Here is a 19,557-nt window from a genome sequence, read left to right on the forward strand (position 1 = left end):
GGATGCGGGATGGATTGGTGACCCTAACGGACTTTGTGACTGCTTACTCACACACACTCCCTCCAACAATTGTTATACATTATTTCGTCGCCTATGGCGCATTCATGTCCTTCATGTTACTATTTGTGCAAGCTGTAAGAGTGCGATTGTCCTTGACGGCCGTCAAGTCTGCGAGAACCGTTTTCGGATGCTGATGAATGTCATGGTTGGTGCTCAGATATCTAATAGGCGTCCATTGCCAGGCGGGACCTCCTGCCGCGTGTTTGAATGTGATACCCTTCTAGCGCGTCGGCAAGGCCATGATACGTAAAATATACATACGACCGAAACCTTGTCATCGGCTGTGTGAATGTGTAGGAGCAATGGCTGTAGCAGCAAGGAGGCTGAAGCGGGCGGGGATATAAGCCACTGATTTGATGCGATGGTGCGCCGACTCGGAAAAGGCAAGAGTCGCAGATCGCCATGACCGAGCCGACGGGAAATTTTTCAAAGCAACAACTCCCGCGCTTCCATAGCTAGCCGACGCCTCGATTGCGTAAGGACTGGATTGGATGTGTCGTGTTTCCTTGCTCCCCTGCGTACCCGAGCTTGCTCTGACAGGGCACGAAGCTCGAGGAAGCTCATCGCTGCAGGCATTTATTTGCCTTGGGCTGTCGGGATTGCTCAGCCAAGGGAGCTCTTAAGTCAATTGTAACTTTTGGTCAGTAACGAGATTTTCCGGCAACAAAAAGTAGCACTGAAGTCATGTTGAACAGAAATTGCACTCATCGGTGCTCTAATCGAGCCATGCGCCGCGTCGTCAACGAGCGAAGTGAGTTCTCTTGTGATGTGTGATGCATTTCATTGCACAGAATCTATGCATTATCCATGACGCTGATGATGATTACTATCCAGAACGACCGGCCCCAAAGACTACGCCGAGCATAGTGGCATGCAGCAGCCCCGGATGCCGCAATGTGCTAGCTGCAGGCTGGAAGTGGGACATATGCCCCCCATGTCGCGCCCAACACGATAGAAATGCATTGCGGAAGAGACGTGACTCTAACGTTGTAGGCATGAAAACGCATACGTCCGACAGACATCTCATGTGCCGTGCTCAGATGGTCTCCTGCGCTGAATGTCGCGTGATTATCAAAATCCCTGCAACCGCTGTGCAATCCGACGGCACGGTCCCGCACGCCCTATGCGCGTCCTGCCAGCATAAACGTGTAAAGGCCATGTATGCGCAGAATGCGCTGCCGAGCACAGCTCGTCATGTGTCACAAGGCGGCAGACACCTTCCACCTCAGCAACCGAGTTTGATGGACCTCGATACTCCACAATTCGTAGCTGCCATCGCAGAATCTGCAGCGATCTTCGTGCACCCTGCGAACGTTAGCCTTTTGTATCCCGCATCAGGCGATGCACGATTGCAACAGCGCGATAGCGCGCCCATACCGATGTACGAAGCGCAGCCAGATTTTATTCCGACCCCCGGCGTGCTTCATTATGATTTGCGGGGTGGGATCGCGGTGCCTCACCTTAAGGTCACGCCAGGCGCCGTACATCCATATATAAAGGTGGGTTCCCGCGTGCTTCTTCTGGAATTTTTACTGAATCAGTGCTCATTTTGGACAGAGACTAGCGCAAGCAGGTCCAGCCTCTCCCCATGGTGTCCTTCCTGGCATCAATCGCCTGTCAGACCGTGTCGGTGGATTCTCCGGGATTGCTACCCCTGCCCATGGTCGCGTAACGTCAGGTTCCCAGCAGAGCCCAAGCCCCGAAGTGCGTCTCTGCGCGACATCTGGCTGCGACTCAGTCCTGCCGCCAGAGCATCTTTGGATCGTTTGCAACAAATGTTTACTTGTTACTTCTGACCCTGAGGCTGGTTTGACGGTGGATAGCCGGCCTGCCATGCAGCTTGTGTCCGTTGCCGGTCAAGTCGTGCATCCTGAGGTTACACAGCCGCAGAGGCCAGTCAGCGAATCCGCATCGTTTGAGAATCTCGTAGCCTATGCTGCCGAAGCGGACAGTGAAACAAGCTGTCAGCAAGATTTGCAAGTCAAAACGAGTGTTGGTCAATCACACAGTCCTACCAATGGTGCGCCAGCGGCACAAATTGTTGCGGAGATGGTAGAGCGTGCTTGTCAGGCGTTAGTGTTCGAGTACTTACGCTAGTTCGTGTAATGCACAGAGTCCTTTGATGCTGGCGGGAGCCCCACCTATCTCTCGCTTACGGCGTGAATCTCCACGTATATCGTCTGGTTTCTTGGTGAGCGCGTACATAACGAAGACACCATCGCGAAGACTGACGGGGCATGCAGAATAACCATCTCTTTCAACCCATGAAATCTGGCAGACCGCAACCCAAGGCGATCGACATCAGTGCCTTATCAACACCGTCATTCCCTGCCCAAGCCGAGAAAAACCCCCGTCAAGCTCGCCGTCTTTCAATGGCGGTGGAAAATGTTGATTTAGAAGCCGACTTCATGCTGGAACACGTTGAAGCTCTATTGCGCAAACACGTCAAAGATAGAGAAGAGGCGGAAGAAATGGCCAAGTGGGTCACTTTCTCAGAGCAGGACCATGAGCCGGACCCGTCGACATCTACAAGCGCGAGCCTCGAAGAAGACACCGCCACGCAAGCACTTATGACCCCGCTCGCTGACGATGACAAGGCGGCCTCGGAGTCCGTCGTGGCGTCGGGACGACAATTTGATATTGATGCTGACCCCAGTATAGCCAATACGTACGAGGAGGGCAATCGAGTGAATCGGTTGAAAGATGGCGTATCCCTCCATGTTAACAACGATGTGGCCGGACAGAACTCGGAACGCACCATTGCAGTTGCCTCCGCGCCATCCGAGAACAGCAATGGTACAACCAAGCCAGATGGAGATAATCTACTACCACCTAATGAGAAAGAGCACGAACACACCGACAGTGCACAAATGTTGTCCAAGCCTGACTCTGCAGCTAATACACCTAGATTGCCCGCATTGTCGTCACCGTCCTTCGGAGCGCAAGGCTGGAACAGCGACCTGTCTGATCTAACACCACTGGAAGATTCTGGGGAGTCTGAAGTCGACACCTCGGTGCGACTAACGGTCAGTGTCTATATTGTAAGCCCACCGACACGTAGTCAGATTGAACACTTTCCTTGCAGATTCGCATCCCTCCTCGACCCAACGGCCCGATGGTGTCAGGAAGTGGGAAAGCTCGCACACAATGTAACATTCGCCGCTGTCACAATCTTCTGCGGCCGGGCACTCGTTGGAAGCTCTGCGAAACCTGTCGGGAACACAACCGTAACATACAACGAAGACGGAAGGAACGTGCAGCCAAGAAAAAAATGGAAGAGGATCCAGTTAGTCGCGTCCTCATTTTCATCATACCTTCTTCGCTGATCTTGTCCGCCGCACAGTCCACGTTGTCGATTCTCAGTACGTGTAATCTTGTCTCCTTACACCATGGCGCCTAACATCCTTGCACAGGCGCATTGCCTCCCGGTTGGCGACAGTGTGCTGGGCGATGGTGCCGAAACTTCATTCCCACTATCACGGAACACCCTTCAACCAGGTGCAACGATTGTCGCCGCAAATTATTGAATCAGGTGAATTCAACAGATTCAGCCGATCCGGTCGGGAGCGAAAGCAATGTCGACTTTCAACCATCGATCAAATCGACCTGTCGTACCTTGCTCTTGATGTTCTCCGGGCGAACCAATGATTGTGAGATTGGGTAAACCTCCATGATTTCCTCCTACGTCTAACAATCGTCCGCATATAGCGTCAAGGAAGTCTTCTCGTCAGAACGGTTCGGATACTCCCGCGAGTATTGGGATTACGCCAGGGAATGCAGAATTAGTATACGTCGACAACACACCAGTACGCGATGTCTTAAAATTACGGTATATACCTCTCGGGTCCGACTGATGAGCATTGGTAGACTGCATATCAACATTTGGCTGCGTTACTCGATGAGCTCCGATTGCGATTCTTCGCATTCCTCGACTCGCAGTCGCAATACCTGCGCTTCAAGCTGGACACCGGCACGGGACTGGACAACCTTCGCGTGTCGCTATTTGGCTTCGAGGGCGAGTACTCGCTCGTTGCCGATCCTGCTGGTGGTCTCGTGCACAAAATCGTTCAGGGCGTTGTGCACGAAATTCAGGGCGCAGTGGGTGTTAAATTCAGGTGCATAATCTGATTACCTAGTTCGCGCCCAGAATAGTACTAAACTATTCTACAGAGTGACTGAAACACTAGTGGGTGAAAATCAGTCTGTGATCACTCGCTTTGGCTGTCTGCACGAGCTGCAAATACCCATGATATCTTCCGTCGCTCAAGAAGCCCCGGCCTCTCCCGTCAACTCACCACTGGTGCGGAGATTGGCTGGGGAGATGGAGATAGTCGTTGCTTGGGATCGAAGACATAAGTATTTCCCAGGTCAGAAGATTGCCATACGCTTCCGACTTACGTGCTGAATGCAAGCGTGTGGGAGATCCCTCTCGTGTCTTGTAATTTATCCGCTATTTACTCCCTGCTTGTTGATACCGGACCATTCAGTACTGTAGATGAATGCAATACAAGACAATATGATAAAAATTCGTAGCGACGTAATGCGTTGCATGCCCACAAACTTCATGGCAGACGTTCAAAGGCCACAAGCAGACCGGATGTTGCATACAGCGCCTAAGACTCATTCGACACAAATGATACCTTCATATTGATACATCAATAGAGGGCTACACTAGGGCTGCCAACGTGACGGGAATTTGGTGGAAGGAGTCCGTGTGTATTTCAAAGCCAGCGGACACTTGCACAAAAATACTAAGACGAGACTGTTGCAGCATTTCCCTCCACTACTTCCGTGTCGAGGGTTTGTTATTGAGAAAGAGTTGGCATACAGGTCCCGAGCCAGGCTTGACTGTGATTTAGTACAAAATATATATCATGAATGCAGCCACCGACACAGACTACTTATGACTACAAGATGAGCACCTGGCATAACGTACTTGTCAATAGGACTCCCTACGCTAGATGAAGAGGCCGGAAGTCTACAGACCTACTTAAACATGTATCTCGATAAATGACATGTCCCATCCTGTGACGATGGTGCAAGTCAAGTAAGATCTCTCAATATATGCAGTACGATGCGTCCCTGTTTCACAGGAACTCCGTATGCCCTCCGCTCAACCGAAGAACATGAACCGCATGGCTCAAAAACGGTCTCTTTCTATCAACGGGAGTTGTGAGCACACCAGTGACCAGCAGCGCCCGCCCATAGCCATATTGTACACACACAGCTGACTATCTGTACGACGGACTGACGACGGCACGACTGCGCATGCCATGAGCCAGTTGAGTGCAACGACAGATTGCAAGACTTAGAAAGCAAACGAATGAAACAATTACGATCTGCATGACATTTGTTGTGTGCACTCAGACAGTGCCGGAATCGACGCTGACACCCCTCGAGCGCAGGGTTACAGGCGATGATTGTTGCTAGGGCCGCAGCAGCCAGGACCGTACCGAACTGGAGACCGCCGGCGGCGTGGCAGGCGACAGCGACTTTGTTACAGCCTGCGTGATGCAAGGTCAGTGTAATTGAACTGCTGCTCAGGGTTAGTGCTTACCGCTCTGGCAGATACCGTAGGCGTTGGGCCCGGCACCCACAGGAGAGGCTCCCATAAGCGCGAGGGCGGCGAAGACGGCAGCAACGGTGAACTTCATCTTGGGTATTCGATAGCGGCAGAGTAAAGTGTGGGTTTGCGAACGTAGTGATTTGAGGACAAGAGGCAGGGGATCACGCACGAGGTTTTATACACGCACATTCGGTGCGGCAGCTCGATGCGAGTAAGGAATCAGATCGGGTGTATCCAGTCGAACTCATACGACAGCTAAATCAATGCCGCCAGACCTATCTGAGGATATTTGTACGCAAAAGTGGTGTTGATGAGCGGCGTCCGACCTAGCTGGACACGGGGAAGTATCATTACAGCCACAGTATACTTCAGTAGACCCTTGTTTCTGGGACCCATTCCCGTTAGAAGTCCGCTTACGCACACGAAGTTGAACAGGTTTCATGGTATCGAATTAGCTAGAAGCACATCAAACCCAATCATGGGTTGAGTAAGGCCGTCACCTTTTGGGGGAGGAGAGGAGGAAATCATTTCCAGAAGAGCTACGGTGACCAATGGTGCGATTTCTCGGTCAAAATCTTCGTATCATATACAGTAGGTCCTTTGGCAAAGCCAGCTACCACATGTGGGGGGTGGCTTGCAGGAGTAGTGTGCAACCTAAATTCAATCCTGCCGTCATGTAGATATGAACTTGTAGCTTATGTATTTGGTGCGCTAGGGGTGGCATACCGACCGCATGTTCGCAGAAAGTTTCATGCGTGCTGAGCATTGAGGATAGGTTCACTCCGTTGAGCAGATACTAACCAGGAGCGCCATTCTTCCGCATCTGGTGACGGGCATTGCGGTAGGGTAATACACAAAGGAAGGGCTCTGAGCATGCGATGAGACAATATGCAGCTGGCGCCGTATAGCGATGCCAAACCAGCGGCTGGCCTTGGGAGAGCTCGGGGGAGGGGGTCTGTATATTCACACTTCCTTTGACAACGATCTCACATTCAAATTCTCGAGTGTTGCCCATCTGCTAGTCCCACTGTAGTCGCGTAGCTCAAAAACAAGTTACACCAATAGTATTCGTCGTGACATCTACGCCGTTGAAGCGCTTCTCATTCGGGATTGTTGAAATCCGAACACTACTACTTACACGCTCCAAAATCCACTACATGCTACGCAGCCTCGACGCTATCGAGCACAGCAGGCCCTCCGATCTCCGCTACCACGAGGACCGACCCACTGGGCTCGACGTCGCCGGGGTTCACCGGGTGCCATCCTCCAGCCCGATATTTTGTCGCCACAACTACCCTGGGTCATGCACCGAACGCTGCCGCGTTGAGAGCGAGCGCGCCGATAAGTTACAGTAACCACGTCACGGGCGCTGTTGAAGCGCAAGGGGGGATGCAATTACGCGTATGTCTGACGGGCCCAGCGAGCGGCGTTGACGAGGTTCACGAGCGAGGTCTCGGTCTCCTTCCAGCCACGAGTCTTAAGACCGCAGTCCTGCAGATTGAAAATCATTCGTCAGTTTTGCGTGGAAGTATATGCAACACTAGCACACGTACGGGGTTGATGAAGAGCAGGTCGTCGGGCAGAATCGCGAGCATGTCCGCGACACGGTCCTTGATCTCCTGCTCGCCTGGCACACGGGGCGAGTGGATGTCGTACACACCGGGACCGATCTGGTTCGAGTAGCCGTACTGCTTGAACGTCTTGAGCAGCTTCATGTCGCTCTTCGACGCTTCAATCGAGATGACGTCTGCGTCAAGCGCCTGGATCGACGGGAAGATGTCGTCAAAGTCCGAGTAGCAGAAGTGCGAGTGGGTTTGCAGGCTGTCGCTCACACCCGCCGTCGCGAGCTTGAACGAGGGCAGTGCCCACTTGAGGTAGGGCTCCCAGTCGACCTTGCGGAGCGGCAGCTGAGGGGACGCCAGTCAGTCAAGTTGGTCAACAAGCAAACAACATATAGGGACTTACACCCTCACGGAGAGCGGGCTCATCGACCTGGACGGCCTTAATACCCGCCTTCTCGAGGTCAACAACCTCGTCGCGGAGCGCAAGGGCGAGCTGCATGCACTGGAGTTCACGGGATACATCCGCACGGGGGAACGACCAGTTGAGGATCGTGACGGGACCCGTCAGCATACCCTTCATCGGCTTGGACGTGAGGCTCTGCGCGTAGCTACTCCACTTGACGGTCATCGGGCCGGGGCGGGAAACGTCAGACACGATGATCGGCGGGCGGACGTAGCGGGAGCCGTAGCTCTGCACCCAGCCGTTCTGCGTGAAGACGAAGCCCTCGAGCTGCTCGCCGAAGTACTGGACCATGTCGTTGCGCTCGGGCTCACCGTGCACGAGGAGGTCGAGTCCGATGCGCTCCTGGAAGCGGACGACGTGCTCAACCTCCTTCTTAATGAAGTCCTCGTACTCAACCTCAGAGATCTCCTTCTTGTTGAGCTTCGCACGAGCGGTACGGATCTCCTTGGTTTGCTATATGACAAAGGTCATTAAAAGGCCCTCAAACTCTTGAAAGATATCACTCACGGGGAAAGAACCAATCGTAGTAGTCGGGAACTTGGGGAGGTTGAGGTACTTGGCCTGAACCTCCTTGCGCACGGCGAACGGGCTCTTGCGTTCAAGCATGTCGGGGGTGATCGATGCAACGCGCTTCCTGACGGCATCGTCCGACGTGCGCTCGAACTCACGGCGCTTGGTGATGGAAGCCTTGTTCGCCTCAACGGCAGAAGCAACGGCCGAATCTTGGGAGCCGGAGAGAACAGCAGCGAGGACGGAGACCTCAGTGGCCTTTTCAAGGGCAAAGGAGAACCAGTCCTTCTGAGCAGGGGTCAGCTTGTTCTCTGCTGCAATCGTGACCGGGGTGTGCAGGAGCGAGGACGACGTCGCGATGATGACACGGTCCAGGCCGAGCACAGAGACTGCCTTCTGGCCAAGCACAAGGCCAGCCTGGAGGTCGGCCTTCCAGATGTTGCGGCCTGAGACAATACCAAGAGACAGCACAATGGGGGTGGGCTTGACGGCGGCGATAACCTCATCGAGCTGCTTAAGGCCACGGTCGAGGTCAATGTGTAGACCGGCGACCGGCAGCTTGGCGACGAACGAGAGGTTCGAGTCGAGGCGGCCGTAGTAGGTCGCGAGCAGAATCTTGGGCGAGACGGGCGCGAGCTCGGCATACGCGGTCGCATACTGCCTCTCAAGGTACGCGGCGGAGTCGAGGACAAGGACGGGCTCGTCGACCTGGACCCACTCGGCGCCGGCGGCCTTGAGGTCAGCAAGGAGCTGCTTGTATACGGGGAGAACCTTGGGAAGGAGGGAGATCGGCTGGAAGCCAGGCTTCGCATCCTTTGCGGCCTTACCAAGGGTGAGGAAGGAGATGGGGCCGAGGACAACGGGCCGTGTCGCGATGCCGAGGGCCTTAGCCTCGTTGAACTCCTCAAGCGCCTTGTTGAAGTTGAGCTTGAAGTCGGTTTCGTCCGAGAACTCGGGAACGACGAAGTGGTAGTTAGAGTCGAACCTGAAAGGGGGATCCGTTAGCTCTGGATTCTAGGCGCTTAGGAGATACTGGGACATGATTGCGTGATAGATGTACACGCGGGATTGCGCTAAAACGACATGGGAATGCATATACTCACCACTTCTTCATCTCAGAGGCGGGGACGTCGACGCCATCTGCCTGGCGACCACGGCCCATGGCGAAGTATACATCAAGAGCAGACAGGTTGTGCCCGAGGTAGCGCTTCGGGATAACGTTGAACGCAGCGGAGTGGTCAAGGACGTGGTCGTACAGCGAGAAGTCACCGCTATGTGACGGGGACGGAGGGTTAGTTTGGTTGCGCGATTGGCGAAAAGCCCTATTACATACCTAGGGATGAGACCAACGCCGCGCTCCTTGAGGCTGGTCCAGCTGGCCTTCTTGACCTCTGCAGCAGCCTTGGTGAGCTCGTCGGCCGAGATCTTGCCCGCCCAGTAAGCCTCGACGGCCTTCTTAACCTCACGGTTTGCACCTGCACGTTTTCATGCATTCGTCAACGAGGAGTGCACTAAATGAGACGGTAGTGCTACTGACCGATGCGGGGGAACCCGAGGACGCTGGACGCAACCATTCTGCAGTGTCTGAGGAGATGGGGGAGGATGGTGTGAAAAGAAATGAGGGGTGAGGATGGTGCAATCGTTCGAGGGGGTCTTATATATTCGCACGCTGAGAATTTGATGTAGCGCCGGCCCTATAGTTCCCCATTGGAATTCCCATCCGATGGGATTTGGCTGCGGGTGGAAAGGTCGCTGCCATGGCGGGTTGGCTATCTCTGAATAGACTCTCGACTGTTGCTCGCATCGATGGATGAATGGTGTGCAAGGTGTTCTGCGCGTGCAGGTCGCGCTGCCGCCTGTTGGTCGGAAGCGCGTCAGGGAGGACGCGTCCAGAGTCGCGTCTGGATCACGCAGGCCGTGTCCGCACCGGGTCAAGTGTTCTGCAATGCTGCCCTCGATGTCTTCGCATCTCAGCGTCTGTCTGTTATCACTTTGTGGGATCATTCCATTCGCACAGTCTGCTCCATTCACTCCATTGGCCATTCACACCCCTTAACTATTCACCCTATATTTACTCACCGAACCCTGGCCTTGCGAAGTCGTCGTTCGCAATAGAGTCTTCACCGTGCACCATGTTCGCCCGCTGTCTTCGACGACAAATACACCGCGCTCTCGGCTGACCGCAAACCCGCATTACCGACCCCGCATCGTGCCCGCTCCAGAGCGCGCCTGGTGAGCGCAGGGATGAAGGAATAAGCGTTTTCCGATGATCGATCGTCCGACATTAGCACTACGCCAGGCCGCCTGCACGCCCGCTAGATGTTCTTGACCTGTCCGGAATACCGAACATTAATGTTTGCGAAACCTTCTGCAATAACATATGGAATACCGGGCTCGCGCTCCAGAATTCTCAAAGTGTCAAGTCAGGTTCCTGTTTCACCATCCAGAACTTCATGGGGTCACTTGGGCGGCCACATGTCGCGAATTCCGCTTCTTACTTTGAGTTCGACGCTTCCGCGGCCCCTGTCGCGGCCTTCGGCGTACACTCGAGGTACGCCTGTACGTCCTATCACTTGCCCCGCTGCGAGATATATTCACCAATCCATCGCGCTGTATCAGATCTGTTCGACCAGGCGCATGACCCGGTCCGGATTCGCTCCGCCCCCTCCCCCACCCCCTCATAAGGCCTGGGTGCGGGGTCGAGGATGCCCGTCCAGCCTGCACACAACACCCACCTCGCCCACTCTCCCCTCGTCTCATACTCACCACCATGTCTGACAACCCGTCGTTCCTCATGCGCGGCATCGAGGATGTCACCTTCGAGCAGCGCCCGGTCCCTGAGAGTGAGCTCTCGATCACTCCATGCTCGCTCGATCGTATATTGAATATCCTGCGATAGTCGTCGATGACGAAGTCCTCGTTTCGGTAAAGAAGACGGGTGCGGTACTCATATGATCCCAGAAGCTTATTACATGTTGATTGTCGTCGATCTAGGCATTTGCGGCTCCGACGTAGGTCGATATATACTGGACGTTGATCCGTATTTAATGCCCCGTTCGATGATCAGGTCCACTTCGTCGTTGCGGGGCGTATCGGCAATTTCATCGTTGAGAAGCCTATGGTGAGCTCGAATGCTTTGTGTTTTCGCACCCCCATTGTAACACAGAGTCCATAGGTGCTCGGTCATGAATCATCCGGTGTAGTCACAAAGGGTTCGTCGATTGCAGTGGGACTTGAAAAGCAGGGCTAATGCAGCCCTTCCAACCCCTTCCAGTTGGCCCCAACGTCAAGACCCTCAAAGTCGGCGACCGCGTAGCAATGGAGCCCGGTGCGACCTGCCGAAAGTGCGATGCTTGCAAGAGCGGCCGTTACGAGGTACGCGGACTTGTTAACAGATCTTGCAACGCAAACCGCTCATCGTAACCCTTAAAGCTCTGCCCGAACATCGTCTTCGCTGCTACCCCTCCGCACGATGGTACCCTTGGGCGGTACTACCGCATCCCCGAGGACATCTGCTACAAGCTCCCTGACAACCTCACGCTCGAGGACGGTGCCATGGTGAGCGTCCCTCCACGCGATCCTCACAATTACCTATACTGATCCCCGCATAGATCGAGCCCCTATCCGTCGCAGTACACGCGATCGCGAACATCGCCGGCTTCCGTCCGAACCAGAGCATCGTCGTCTTCGGCGCGGGACCGGTCGGTCTCGCGTGTATGGCGGCCGCGAGAGCGCTCGGCGCATCGCGCGTGGTCGCGGTCGACATCGTGCCCGGGCGTCTCGAGTTCGCGAAGAGCTACGCGGCGACGGACACATACCTCCCCCCGCCGATGGAGCCGGGCGAGGCACGCCTGCGCTACTCAGAGCGCAACGCGGCCACCCTGATGAAGACGCTCGGCATTGAGGAGCGTGGCCCGCGCTCGATCGACCTCGTCGTCGACGCGAGTGGTGCGGAGGTGTCGATCCAGACGGGCATCATCGTTGCCAAGACGGGCGGCACGTACGTCCAGGTCGGCATGGGCAGTCCGGAGATCGTGATCCCCGTCACGACGCTCCTCACGAAGGAGCTCACCTTCAAGGGCTCGTTCCGCTATGGCCCCGGTGACTACCCGCTTGCGATCGCGCTTGTCGCACAGGGCAAGATCGACCTCAAGCCCCTCATCACGCATAGGTAATGCATGTGCATCTAAGTTTCGCATCATGATGTCTGATAGGCGTGGCAGGTTCAAGTTCGAGGACGCGGAGGAAGCGTTCAAGACCACAAGAACGGGCAAGAGCTCCGACGGCAAGGGGGTCATTAAGGCAGTCATCTCCGGTCCTGACGTTTCCCCCGACGAGTACTGAGGTTTTGCGATTGCTGGGTTTTCGCGTATACAACATACATAGAGTTTGTCACATGTACGAATAGGCAGCGCCGCAAATGAATGAAACACTTAGAAATAAGCTGGCGTGTCAGCCGGGCGGGACAGTACTGTCGACCCGCGCGATTCGCGAGTCACGAGGTCGTGTCCTGCAGACGCGTCCAATGTTGCAAAGCAATATGCATCGCCCTCGAGGATTCTCGCGGGCTCTCACTCAGATATCATCAGTCGGCGAGGCCAAGGTCATCGTTTTTAAGTATACTGCCACAGTAGGCCAGAGCCGCATAGAGAGACGTCAACATGCGTTTTGGGCCACGAAACGCGTACTATCTCAGAATATCTGAGAACACAGTATTGCCTCTCTACGTAAGTTCATACCTTGCTCGACACACCGATCGAGTATGCTCATCCCGTTTTTCTGCATAGATCTACCTTGATGAGCGTCACATCGACTGGATGTCGGAGCGCGTGCTGCTACACGTACTAGAGGATCTGCGGCCGCTGTACGTAGAAGTCATTGTTTGTACCGGACGCACCGGTCATTACTAACCCATGTTCAGGGTGCTGCCGAAGTTGAATGCCGAAGAGGACGCGCACTTGGGACCTGGCGGGCCCGCCAACGCGAAACGGGGCACAGTAGACGTGCACCGTGGTGGTAGGCTTCTTGCTCACTCGCGACAGCTGCCTCATACTAATGAAGCGGATGCAGATACATACCAGTTCGGATACTTTCTTCGGAAAACAGATCCGCACGCGGTATTGGTCAAGGTGCGTCTGGCCCTCTGCGTCGCGAGCGTTTGGATAACCTCTCGCGCGCTCCCAGACACGATATTTCGTCCCTGCGCCGGAGCGTCCACAGACGGCTATGCCACCTAATTCTCCTTCTCCCGAGCCAGCGACTGCCCAGAAGGGTAAGAAACGTACAGCAAAGCCAAAGAAAGCACCATCAAAGAGAAGCAAGAAGCCAAAGACCAAAGGCAAGCGAAGGGCACGCGGGTCTGACGAGGAAGATGATGCTATCTCAATTTCGAGCGACCCGTCCGATGATGGCGATGCTCTTCCCCCTGGTGACGCTCGTGTCGCACCAAGGCGTTCAATGAGAGTGAGAAAATTTGTGGCTGGTGGATATCACGGCCAAAACGAAGACGAAGAGGCGGACGCCATCATGCCCGACGTGATCGACGTCGATGTCGACGCAGACGTGGAAATGGCTCCTCCAGACCAACTACCGGAAGTGGAACCAGCTCGCCTACCGGACGAACAAGCTGCTGCTCTGCCTCCTGCACTCGACGACTCCGGCCTAATTACGATAGATGATGCCGAAGACTCCGCGTCGGTCACCGTCAAGCATGAAGATGCGGAGCCCAGTCTTACTACACTCGACAAGCAAGCCGGACCTGCTGCACCTGAGCAGCCTATAAGCGCAGGCGACTCAGCTGTGATCGTGCCTCAAAAGGACCTGCAAGAAGGAGATGAAGACAAGAGCAAGCTCGCCCTCCGACTTCAATACCAGGGCTTCAATATTCATGGTCGATGTCTATGTGTGATCATCGAACCGTTCTCTTCGATACGGGCTATGACAAGAGAGCTTTCGAGGGCTCCTTCATTGGCTCCTGCAATGGCGCCTCCTGGTAATTTCTCGTTGCGTGCCCCTAGCATTGCGCCGCCTGACTTCGTCCCCAGCGGGGGCGCGGCACGGAGAGCGCAGACCCCACTGTTTCTTCCCGAATATGACAGGGAGAGAAGCGTCACCCCTGCACCCGCCTTCCACCAGCAGCGCTCGCTGCCTCCTGTTCCTCTCTTCAACGCTTCGATGGCAGACAGTGATAGCGACGATGATGCCATCATGAACTTCAGCCAGTTACTGCAGTCAGTCGGTGAATACCGCGCAGGCCTCGTCGAAGACGACGACGAGATCGATGGCGCTGTATTGTTTGGCGATGCAGATGAGACGAGAGAGCTTTAACATGTGGAAGATGCATATATTGATACAGCCGATGCAAAACATGGAGACATGGAGACTGCCACTCCTAAAATCACACTCGCCCAATTTCCCGCAAAATCTCCACCTTCCTCGCCTCCGACACCTGCCTGAAACCCGCATTGACCATTTCAAATAGACCGTGCCCGCCCGAAAGTGCTCGCAGCCGATTCGAGTAGTCAAGCATCCTGCTCAGAGGTGCAATGGCGTGGATCGAGCGTTTGAATCGAGAGGACGAGACGTCACCATCCCGCACGTTCCCCGAGGAGGGCGAAAGCTCCTGCGGTGGTATGTATACACCATTCTCAGAGTAGGGCTGCAGGTCCTCCTCTGCGCCAGCAGCACCCCCAGAACCTGTCGCCAGGTCGAGCACCTCGCCGCCGTGCTCCGTCAGATCCCTCACCACTTTGCCGACGGAATCCTCGTTGACGGTGATTTTTAGGCGAACGAAGGGTTCAAGTAAGGGGCCCATACCGGCGTTGCGTATGCAGCTTCGCAAGATAACGGCACTTGCGCCGGCGAGAACGGATGGCGGGGCATTTGCATGCGGATAGTTATAGCTCTTGAGCTGGACGTGTAGATGTGATAGAGCTAAGGATGTATGCGGCGAATTGGAAAGAGTGTTGTAGATTCCGCGAGCTATGTTGGTGATAGGATCGAGCACATTTGAATACGATTCCGGCGACCGTAGAGGGTTGCCCTGTTCGTCGAGAACAATGTTTCCATCCCAGACCGGGTCGCCATCCTCGTCATCCTCGAGGGCCCTTATAGCGAAGTCGATCGAGACAGCGACCGGCTTTCCTGCAATCTCAGCAGTCCAGGTGTTCTCGCCGGCGGTGAGGGTTCCTTGGCCTAGCCCTTCGCGATAGCTGACGCGGCGTCTCCCAAGCTCGAATTGAGCGTTCCACTCGTCTTTAAGCCGACTTTCTACAATCTCGAGGTGGAGTGAACCAAGGCCATGCACGAGAATTTGGCCTTCTTGCATCTCGACACGCACTGACGGATCGGTGCGGGCAAGCGAAGCCAGTGCTTCTTGCACAGGTTCAAGGTCAGAATGCGACTGAGGTATGACAGACATAGACATGACCGGTGGAGGGGGAATAATATCTCGGAGGGAAGTCGTTTCCGAGGAGCGGTTTGTTGAGACCAAGGTATCTCCCGTACGTGTATATTTGAGCCCAACGATGACACCGACAGAGCCAAAGGACAAACTATCCACCTCTTCCACTTCTGATGCATACAGCAGAAGAATTTTGGATACCCTCTCGCGCTGATTGCGCGTAGCGTTTAGGATCGTACTTTGCCGTGTTAAAGTGCCTGAGCATCGTGAGTCAAATAACATTGTTTGACTATGTGCAGTCTCGTACCGGAGTATATGCGGACGAACGTCATCCACCCTTTGCGTTTGTCCCAGCCCACCTTCCAGGCCAGCATGCGAAGGGGCGCATTTGCCGCGGGAACGGACTCGACAACGTCCACAGGACTAGGGAAGAGCTCTCCGACATAATTCATGACGAGTTCAGTCCCAATATGCTTGAATGCAGAGCCGCACAGAACTGGCAGTACATCGCTACGAAGGGTGGCGCTCCGGAGATGCGGCATGATTTGTGAGGGTGCAATCTGGAGATAAGCTGAGGGTTCGGAGGGGAGGTTGAGCAGAGTGTCCATCAGCTCCTCGGAAAACATCGACAAGTTTTCCAAGAGATTAATTCTGGCAGGTAGCAAATGCGGGATGATTGGATGTGACGCTGGAAGAAGGCCCTGGTCTAGCTTGTCCAGCTGTGCAGGCAGAGCGTGTCGGGTTGATTCGCCATTCTCATCCCACTTCCACAGTTCCCATTGAACAAGATCGATAATACCTTGCACGCCCGGTTCGGCTCGACTATAGTCCTGCGGATCGAAAGATGCGATGGGCAATGTCAATGCCATGGGCTTGGGATGCAGACGGTTTGTGAGTAGAGATGCGACGGAGTGAGAGAACGAGGCTCCTGCGCGATCAAGCTTGTTGAGGAACATCAGTCTTGACCGTACGCCATATCTATTCGTCGGATAGATTAGAGAAACATCGCAGAATGGATCTCAAGTTTGCCCTCACCTGGGTGCAAGGCTTACCTGTCTAGTTGGCCCCAGACTCCTTTGGTCTGTGCCTCAACGCCCTCTACAGAGTCCAGTAATACCACGGCACCGTCCACGACTCGGCTAGCGCTTTCGACTTCCATACCGAAGTCGGCATGTCCGGGCGTGTCAATGAGATTGAACGTCCAATCTCGCCATTTGACCGGTATGCTGGCAGACTGTATCGTGATTCCTCTCTCGCGCTCAGCAGGGAGGAAGTCCGTTGTTGTACTTCCTGTGTCGACAGAGCCGGCCGAGGAGAGGTATGACGACTTTAGGAGTATGGACTCGGTGAGAGTTGTTTTCCCGGAGTCTACCGGAGACAGTCAGACCAACCTCAGAGTGAAGCAGTACAATACGAACCGATGTGGGCCACGAGAGCCATGTTGCGCGATTTGGACGGGTCATTTCCTACAACAGTGGCAACTCCTCGACGGGAGAAGACTTGGTTGCCATTCAAAGGCCGATACAACTTGAGAGATTGTGCATGAGTTCGAATCATTACCCAGACTTGTGGCTTCCCGTAAGAGAGCAGCCAAACGGCAAGCTGAGACCTGCGTGAGCCCGAGAGCAGCACGTCGTGTGTGGCAAGCTGAACGCGTTTTGCAAGAGTGCACGTGAAATCATGCACGCCTACACGCCCAAACAAGCCTCAGGGCTACATGCATCTTATTGTTCACACAATGTCTTGTCCAGAGCTGGCCTTCAGTCTACAATTCACTCATGCGGTCAGATACCGACACAGATGGCTTCGACGAACGTCTGCGCCAGAGGACGATGGCCAAATCTCACCCACTTGATACGATACCGACTGATACTTCACTCAGGCCCCGCGGTGCCATTCCAAACACACCCCTAGCCGTGTCTGCCGTATCATTCCTCCTTGGATCCATATTCGCACTTGGCTTCTTGACTTTCGCCGTGGGCGGCTTTCAACGATTCTGGTGGTCAACGTATGAACTAGGATTTTTCGTTGCTTCCTGGGCAGTATTCCACTGGGGAGAGTTCGCGGTCACGGCTGGCTGGAACAAGGACAAATGCAGCGTTGACTGTGAGTTTCCCTCCGTCCTAACTGCTATGATTGTGTCAATTGTTATCATTCATAGCATTTCTCTTGGAAAACGGCATTCAGTATCACATAGCACATGGTTTCGCCGTCTTCGAGTACCTGGTCACCTTGTACTTCTTCCCGTGGTTCAAGAGGAACACGTATGTTTCTCTGACAGGTGCGTTAGTGTAACTGCTTTTCCTACAAGTACTCACGAATGATGCAGGTATTGGGTTAGTTCTTATGGGTCAATTCCTGAGATCGGCCGCCATGATTCATGCCGCGTCGAACTTCTCACATGTTGTTGCTCTGCGAAAGCTCGATGGCCACGCCCTTGTGACCGACGGCGTATACAGGTATGCAAAAATCCAAGATGAGCTCACTCGTAGCTGGTTAAACTCTTGCGCAGGTGGTTCCGCCATCCATCATATGCTGGCTTTTTCTACTGGGCTCTTGGGACTCAGTTCGTACTCATAAATCCAATCAGTCTCGTCGGCTTCGTTGTCGTGCTATGGAGGTTCTTTTACCATCGCATTCGTGGTAAGTTGCACAAAGACCGAGAAGCTTGGACGTATACTGACTATCCATTGAAGCTGAAGAAGGGTATCTGATCCGTTTCTTTGGAAAAGATTACGTCGATTACCGCGCACGGGTAGGGACAAAAATCCCATTTATACCTTAATACTCAACTGCGATGTATACTCCATAAGATATAGCTCAAAGGAATTTTCTTGCAATAGCACTACAAAGCAAAGCATGGCGTAGTCATATTGGTCATAGCAAATAACAGACATGCAGGTTTTGACGAAGACCCAAGAAGACCACCCATAAGGTAAAAGGACTGTTTACTGCGTAACAGTGCTCTTCTCCGAAACGTAGATACCGTCCAAGAACTTACGGATATCCTTGTTCCGTACCCGGCAGACCCCCTGGATGGATGCAGCTAGAAAGGAGGTTATTAACCTGGATGTAACTGGAAAACAGCAGATGTACCTGACTGCGAAACATTCTGAACGTCATTACCCTCCAGGATGAGCTCATCCTTTTGCGCTTTTGATTCTGAGATCGTGACGCCCTCCAGCATGTTTACATGTCGCACAATCTAGGCAAAAATTATTGCAGGAGATCATCGTGCGCTCAAGGCCAAGACATACCTTCTCGCCCAAGAAGTTACGGATTTCCAATGCCGAGCCGTTGTCTTGGATGATATTGTTGATGGGGAAATGGGCATACACAGCGCGCATCTTGTATTGGAAGCCCTATGGAGCGACAGCAACCAATCATGAAATGTTCCACTGAATGCATAAAGCTCGTACCTTCGTCACACCAGTAATCATGTTAACGATAAGACTCTTGATTGTGCGGAGGCAAGCGACATGCTTGCGCCCTCCCTGCCATACTGCCAGGGAGACCTTGTTGGTCTTGCCCTTCTGCAGCCGGATGTCCATGTCAATGTGACGGACATTCTTGGTTAGTGTCCCGCGGGGGCCCTTGACGGTGATCAGTCGGGACTTGATATCGACTTCAACGCCCTCAGGAATGTCGAGCTCTTCCGTTTTGATAACGTCCTTCATCTGTTATGAACATTGGGTCAGACGATGTTTCCAGTGCATCCACATACAGCCGAACGCATCCATCTCCTCCCTCACTCAAACGACCTCCCGTGAGCGGCGGAATGGCAGCAATACCACAGCGAAGCACTTTTCCATCGAAAACAAGAACTCACCGTTGTGTCTTGAGGAGGGGAGGGAGGGATGCACCGTTAGGTTTCGTGACTGTTGTGAGATCTTACGGGACGTAGTATTGCTCCTTGCCTTTTCCGGACTGTTCGGAGGCCAGGCCCGAGTCTGGAGAACCCGGCAGTGGCCTGTGGCTACATTCAAGCTCCGCG

The 19,557-nt window shown here is 54.1% G+C and overlaps 7 protein-coding genes across 7 annotated transcripts; 3 read left to right on the plus strand and 4 right to left on the minus strand.

Moving 5' to 3' along the window:
- Positions 1-3,685: 3,685 nt before the first annotated feature.
- POSPLADRAFT_1040537 (hypothetical protein) lies at positions 3,686-4,522 on the plus strand (the record flags this gene model as incomplete). The annotated part of the gene is made up of 4 exons (XM_024477758.1): positions 3,686-3,710; positions 3,769-3,866; positions 3,928-4,175; positions 4,231-4,522. Coding segments are annotated over 4 exons (594 nt in total), but the record flags the coding sequence as incomplete, so codon positions are not given.
- Positions 4,523-5,448: 926 nt separating this feature from the next.
- On the minus strand, positions 5,449-5,714 carry POSPLADRAFT_1101192 (hypothetical protein; the record flags this gene model as incomplete). The annotated part of the gene is made up of 2 exons (XM_024483208.1): positions 5,449-5,564; positions 5,618-5,714. Coding segments are annotated over 2 exons (213 nt in total), but the record flags the coding sequence as incomplete, so codon positions are not given.
- A 979-nt stretch (positions 5,715-6,693) lies between these two features.
- POSPLADRAFT_1075028 (hypothetical protein) lies at positions 6,694-10,295 on the minus strand (the record flags this gene model as incomplete). Its single annotated transcript, XM_024482772.1, has 7 exons — positions 6,694-7,117; positions 7,180-7,533; positions 7,592-8,104; positions 8,159-9,146; positions 9,265-9,432; positions 9,495-9,636; positions 10,241-10,295. The coding sequence occupies 7 exons, from the start codon at positions 10,293-10,295 to the stop codon at positions 7,022-7,024; spliced, it is 2,316 nt and encodes a 771-aa protein (XP_024337083.1). The 3' UTR covers positions 6,694-7,021.
- A 636-nt stretch (positions 10,296-10,931) lies between these two features.
- POSPLADRAFT_1047754 (hypothetical protein) lies at positions 10,932-12,505 on the plus strand (the record flags this gene model as incomplete). The annotated part of the gene is made up of 9 exons (XM_024479356.1): positions 10,932-11,004; positions 11,061-11,099; positions 11,156-11,172; positions 11,229-11,282; positions 11,337-11,373; positions 11,436-11,536; positions 11,594-11,719; positions 11,773-12,332; positions 12,385-12,505. 9 exons carry the CDS (start codon positions 10,932-10,934, stop codon positions 12,503-12,505), a joined length of 1,128 nt encoding a protein of 375 aa, XP_024337084.1.
- Positions 12,506-12,822: 317 nt separating this feature from the next.
- POSPLADRAFT_1148343 (hypothetical protein) lies at positions 12,823-14,488 on the plus strand (the record flags this gene model as incomplete). The annotated part of the gene is made up of 5 exons (XM_024486167.1): positions 12,823-12,888; positions 12,949-13,025; positions 13,083-13,177; positions 13,232-13,317; positions 13,346-14,488. 5 exons carry the CDS (start codon positions 12,823-12,825, stop codon positions 14,486-14,488), a joined length of 1,467 nt encoding a protein of 488 aa, XP_024337085.1.
- A 70-nt stretch (positions 14,489-14,558) lies between these two features.
- Positions 14,559-17,511, minus strand: POSPLADRAFT_1047756 (hypothetical protein; the record flags this gene model as incomplete). Its single annotated transcript, XM_024479357.1, has 5 exons — positions 14,559-15,820; positions 15,871-16,541; positions 16,616-16,931; positions 16,982-17,062; positions 17,415-17,511. 5 exons carry the CDS (start codon positions 17,509-17,511, stop codon positions 14,559-14,561), a joined length of 2,427 nt encoding a protein of 808 aa, XP_024337086.1.
- A 1,000-nt stretch (positions 17,512-18,511) lies between these two features.
- On the minus strand, positions 18,512-19,240 carry POSPLADRAFT_1148209 (hypothetical protein; the record flags this gene model as incomplete). The annotated part of the gene is made up of 4 exons (XM_024486148.1): positions 18,512-18,609; positions 18,660-18,768; positions 18,821-18,925; positions 18,983-19,240. 4 exons carry the CDS (start codon positions 19,238-19,240, stop codon positions 18,512-18,514), a joined length of 570 nt encoding a protein of 189 aa, XP_024337087.1.
- Positions 19,241-19,557: the final 317 nt, after the last annotated feature.

Source organism: Postia placenta, assembly GCF_002117355.1.
Source record: "Postia placenta MAD-698-R-SB12 unplaced genomic scaffold POSPLAscaffold_10, whole genome shotgun sequence".
Taxonomy (NCBI): Eukaryota; Fungi; Basidiomycota; class Agaricomycetes; order Polyporales; family Adustoporiaceae; genus Rhodonia; species Rhodonia placenta.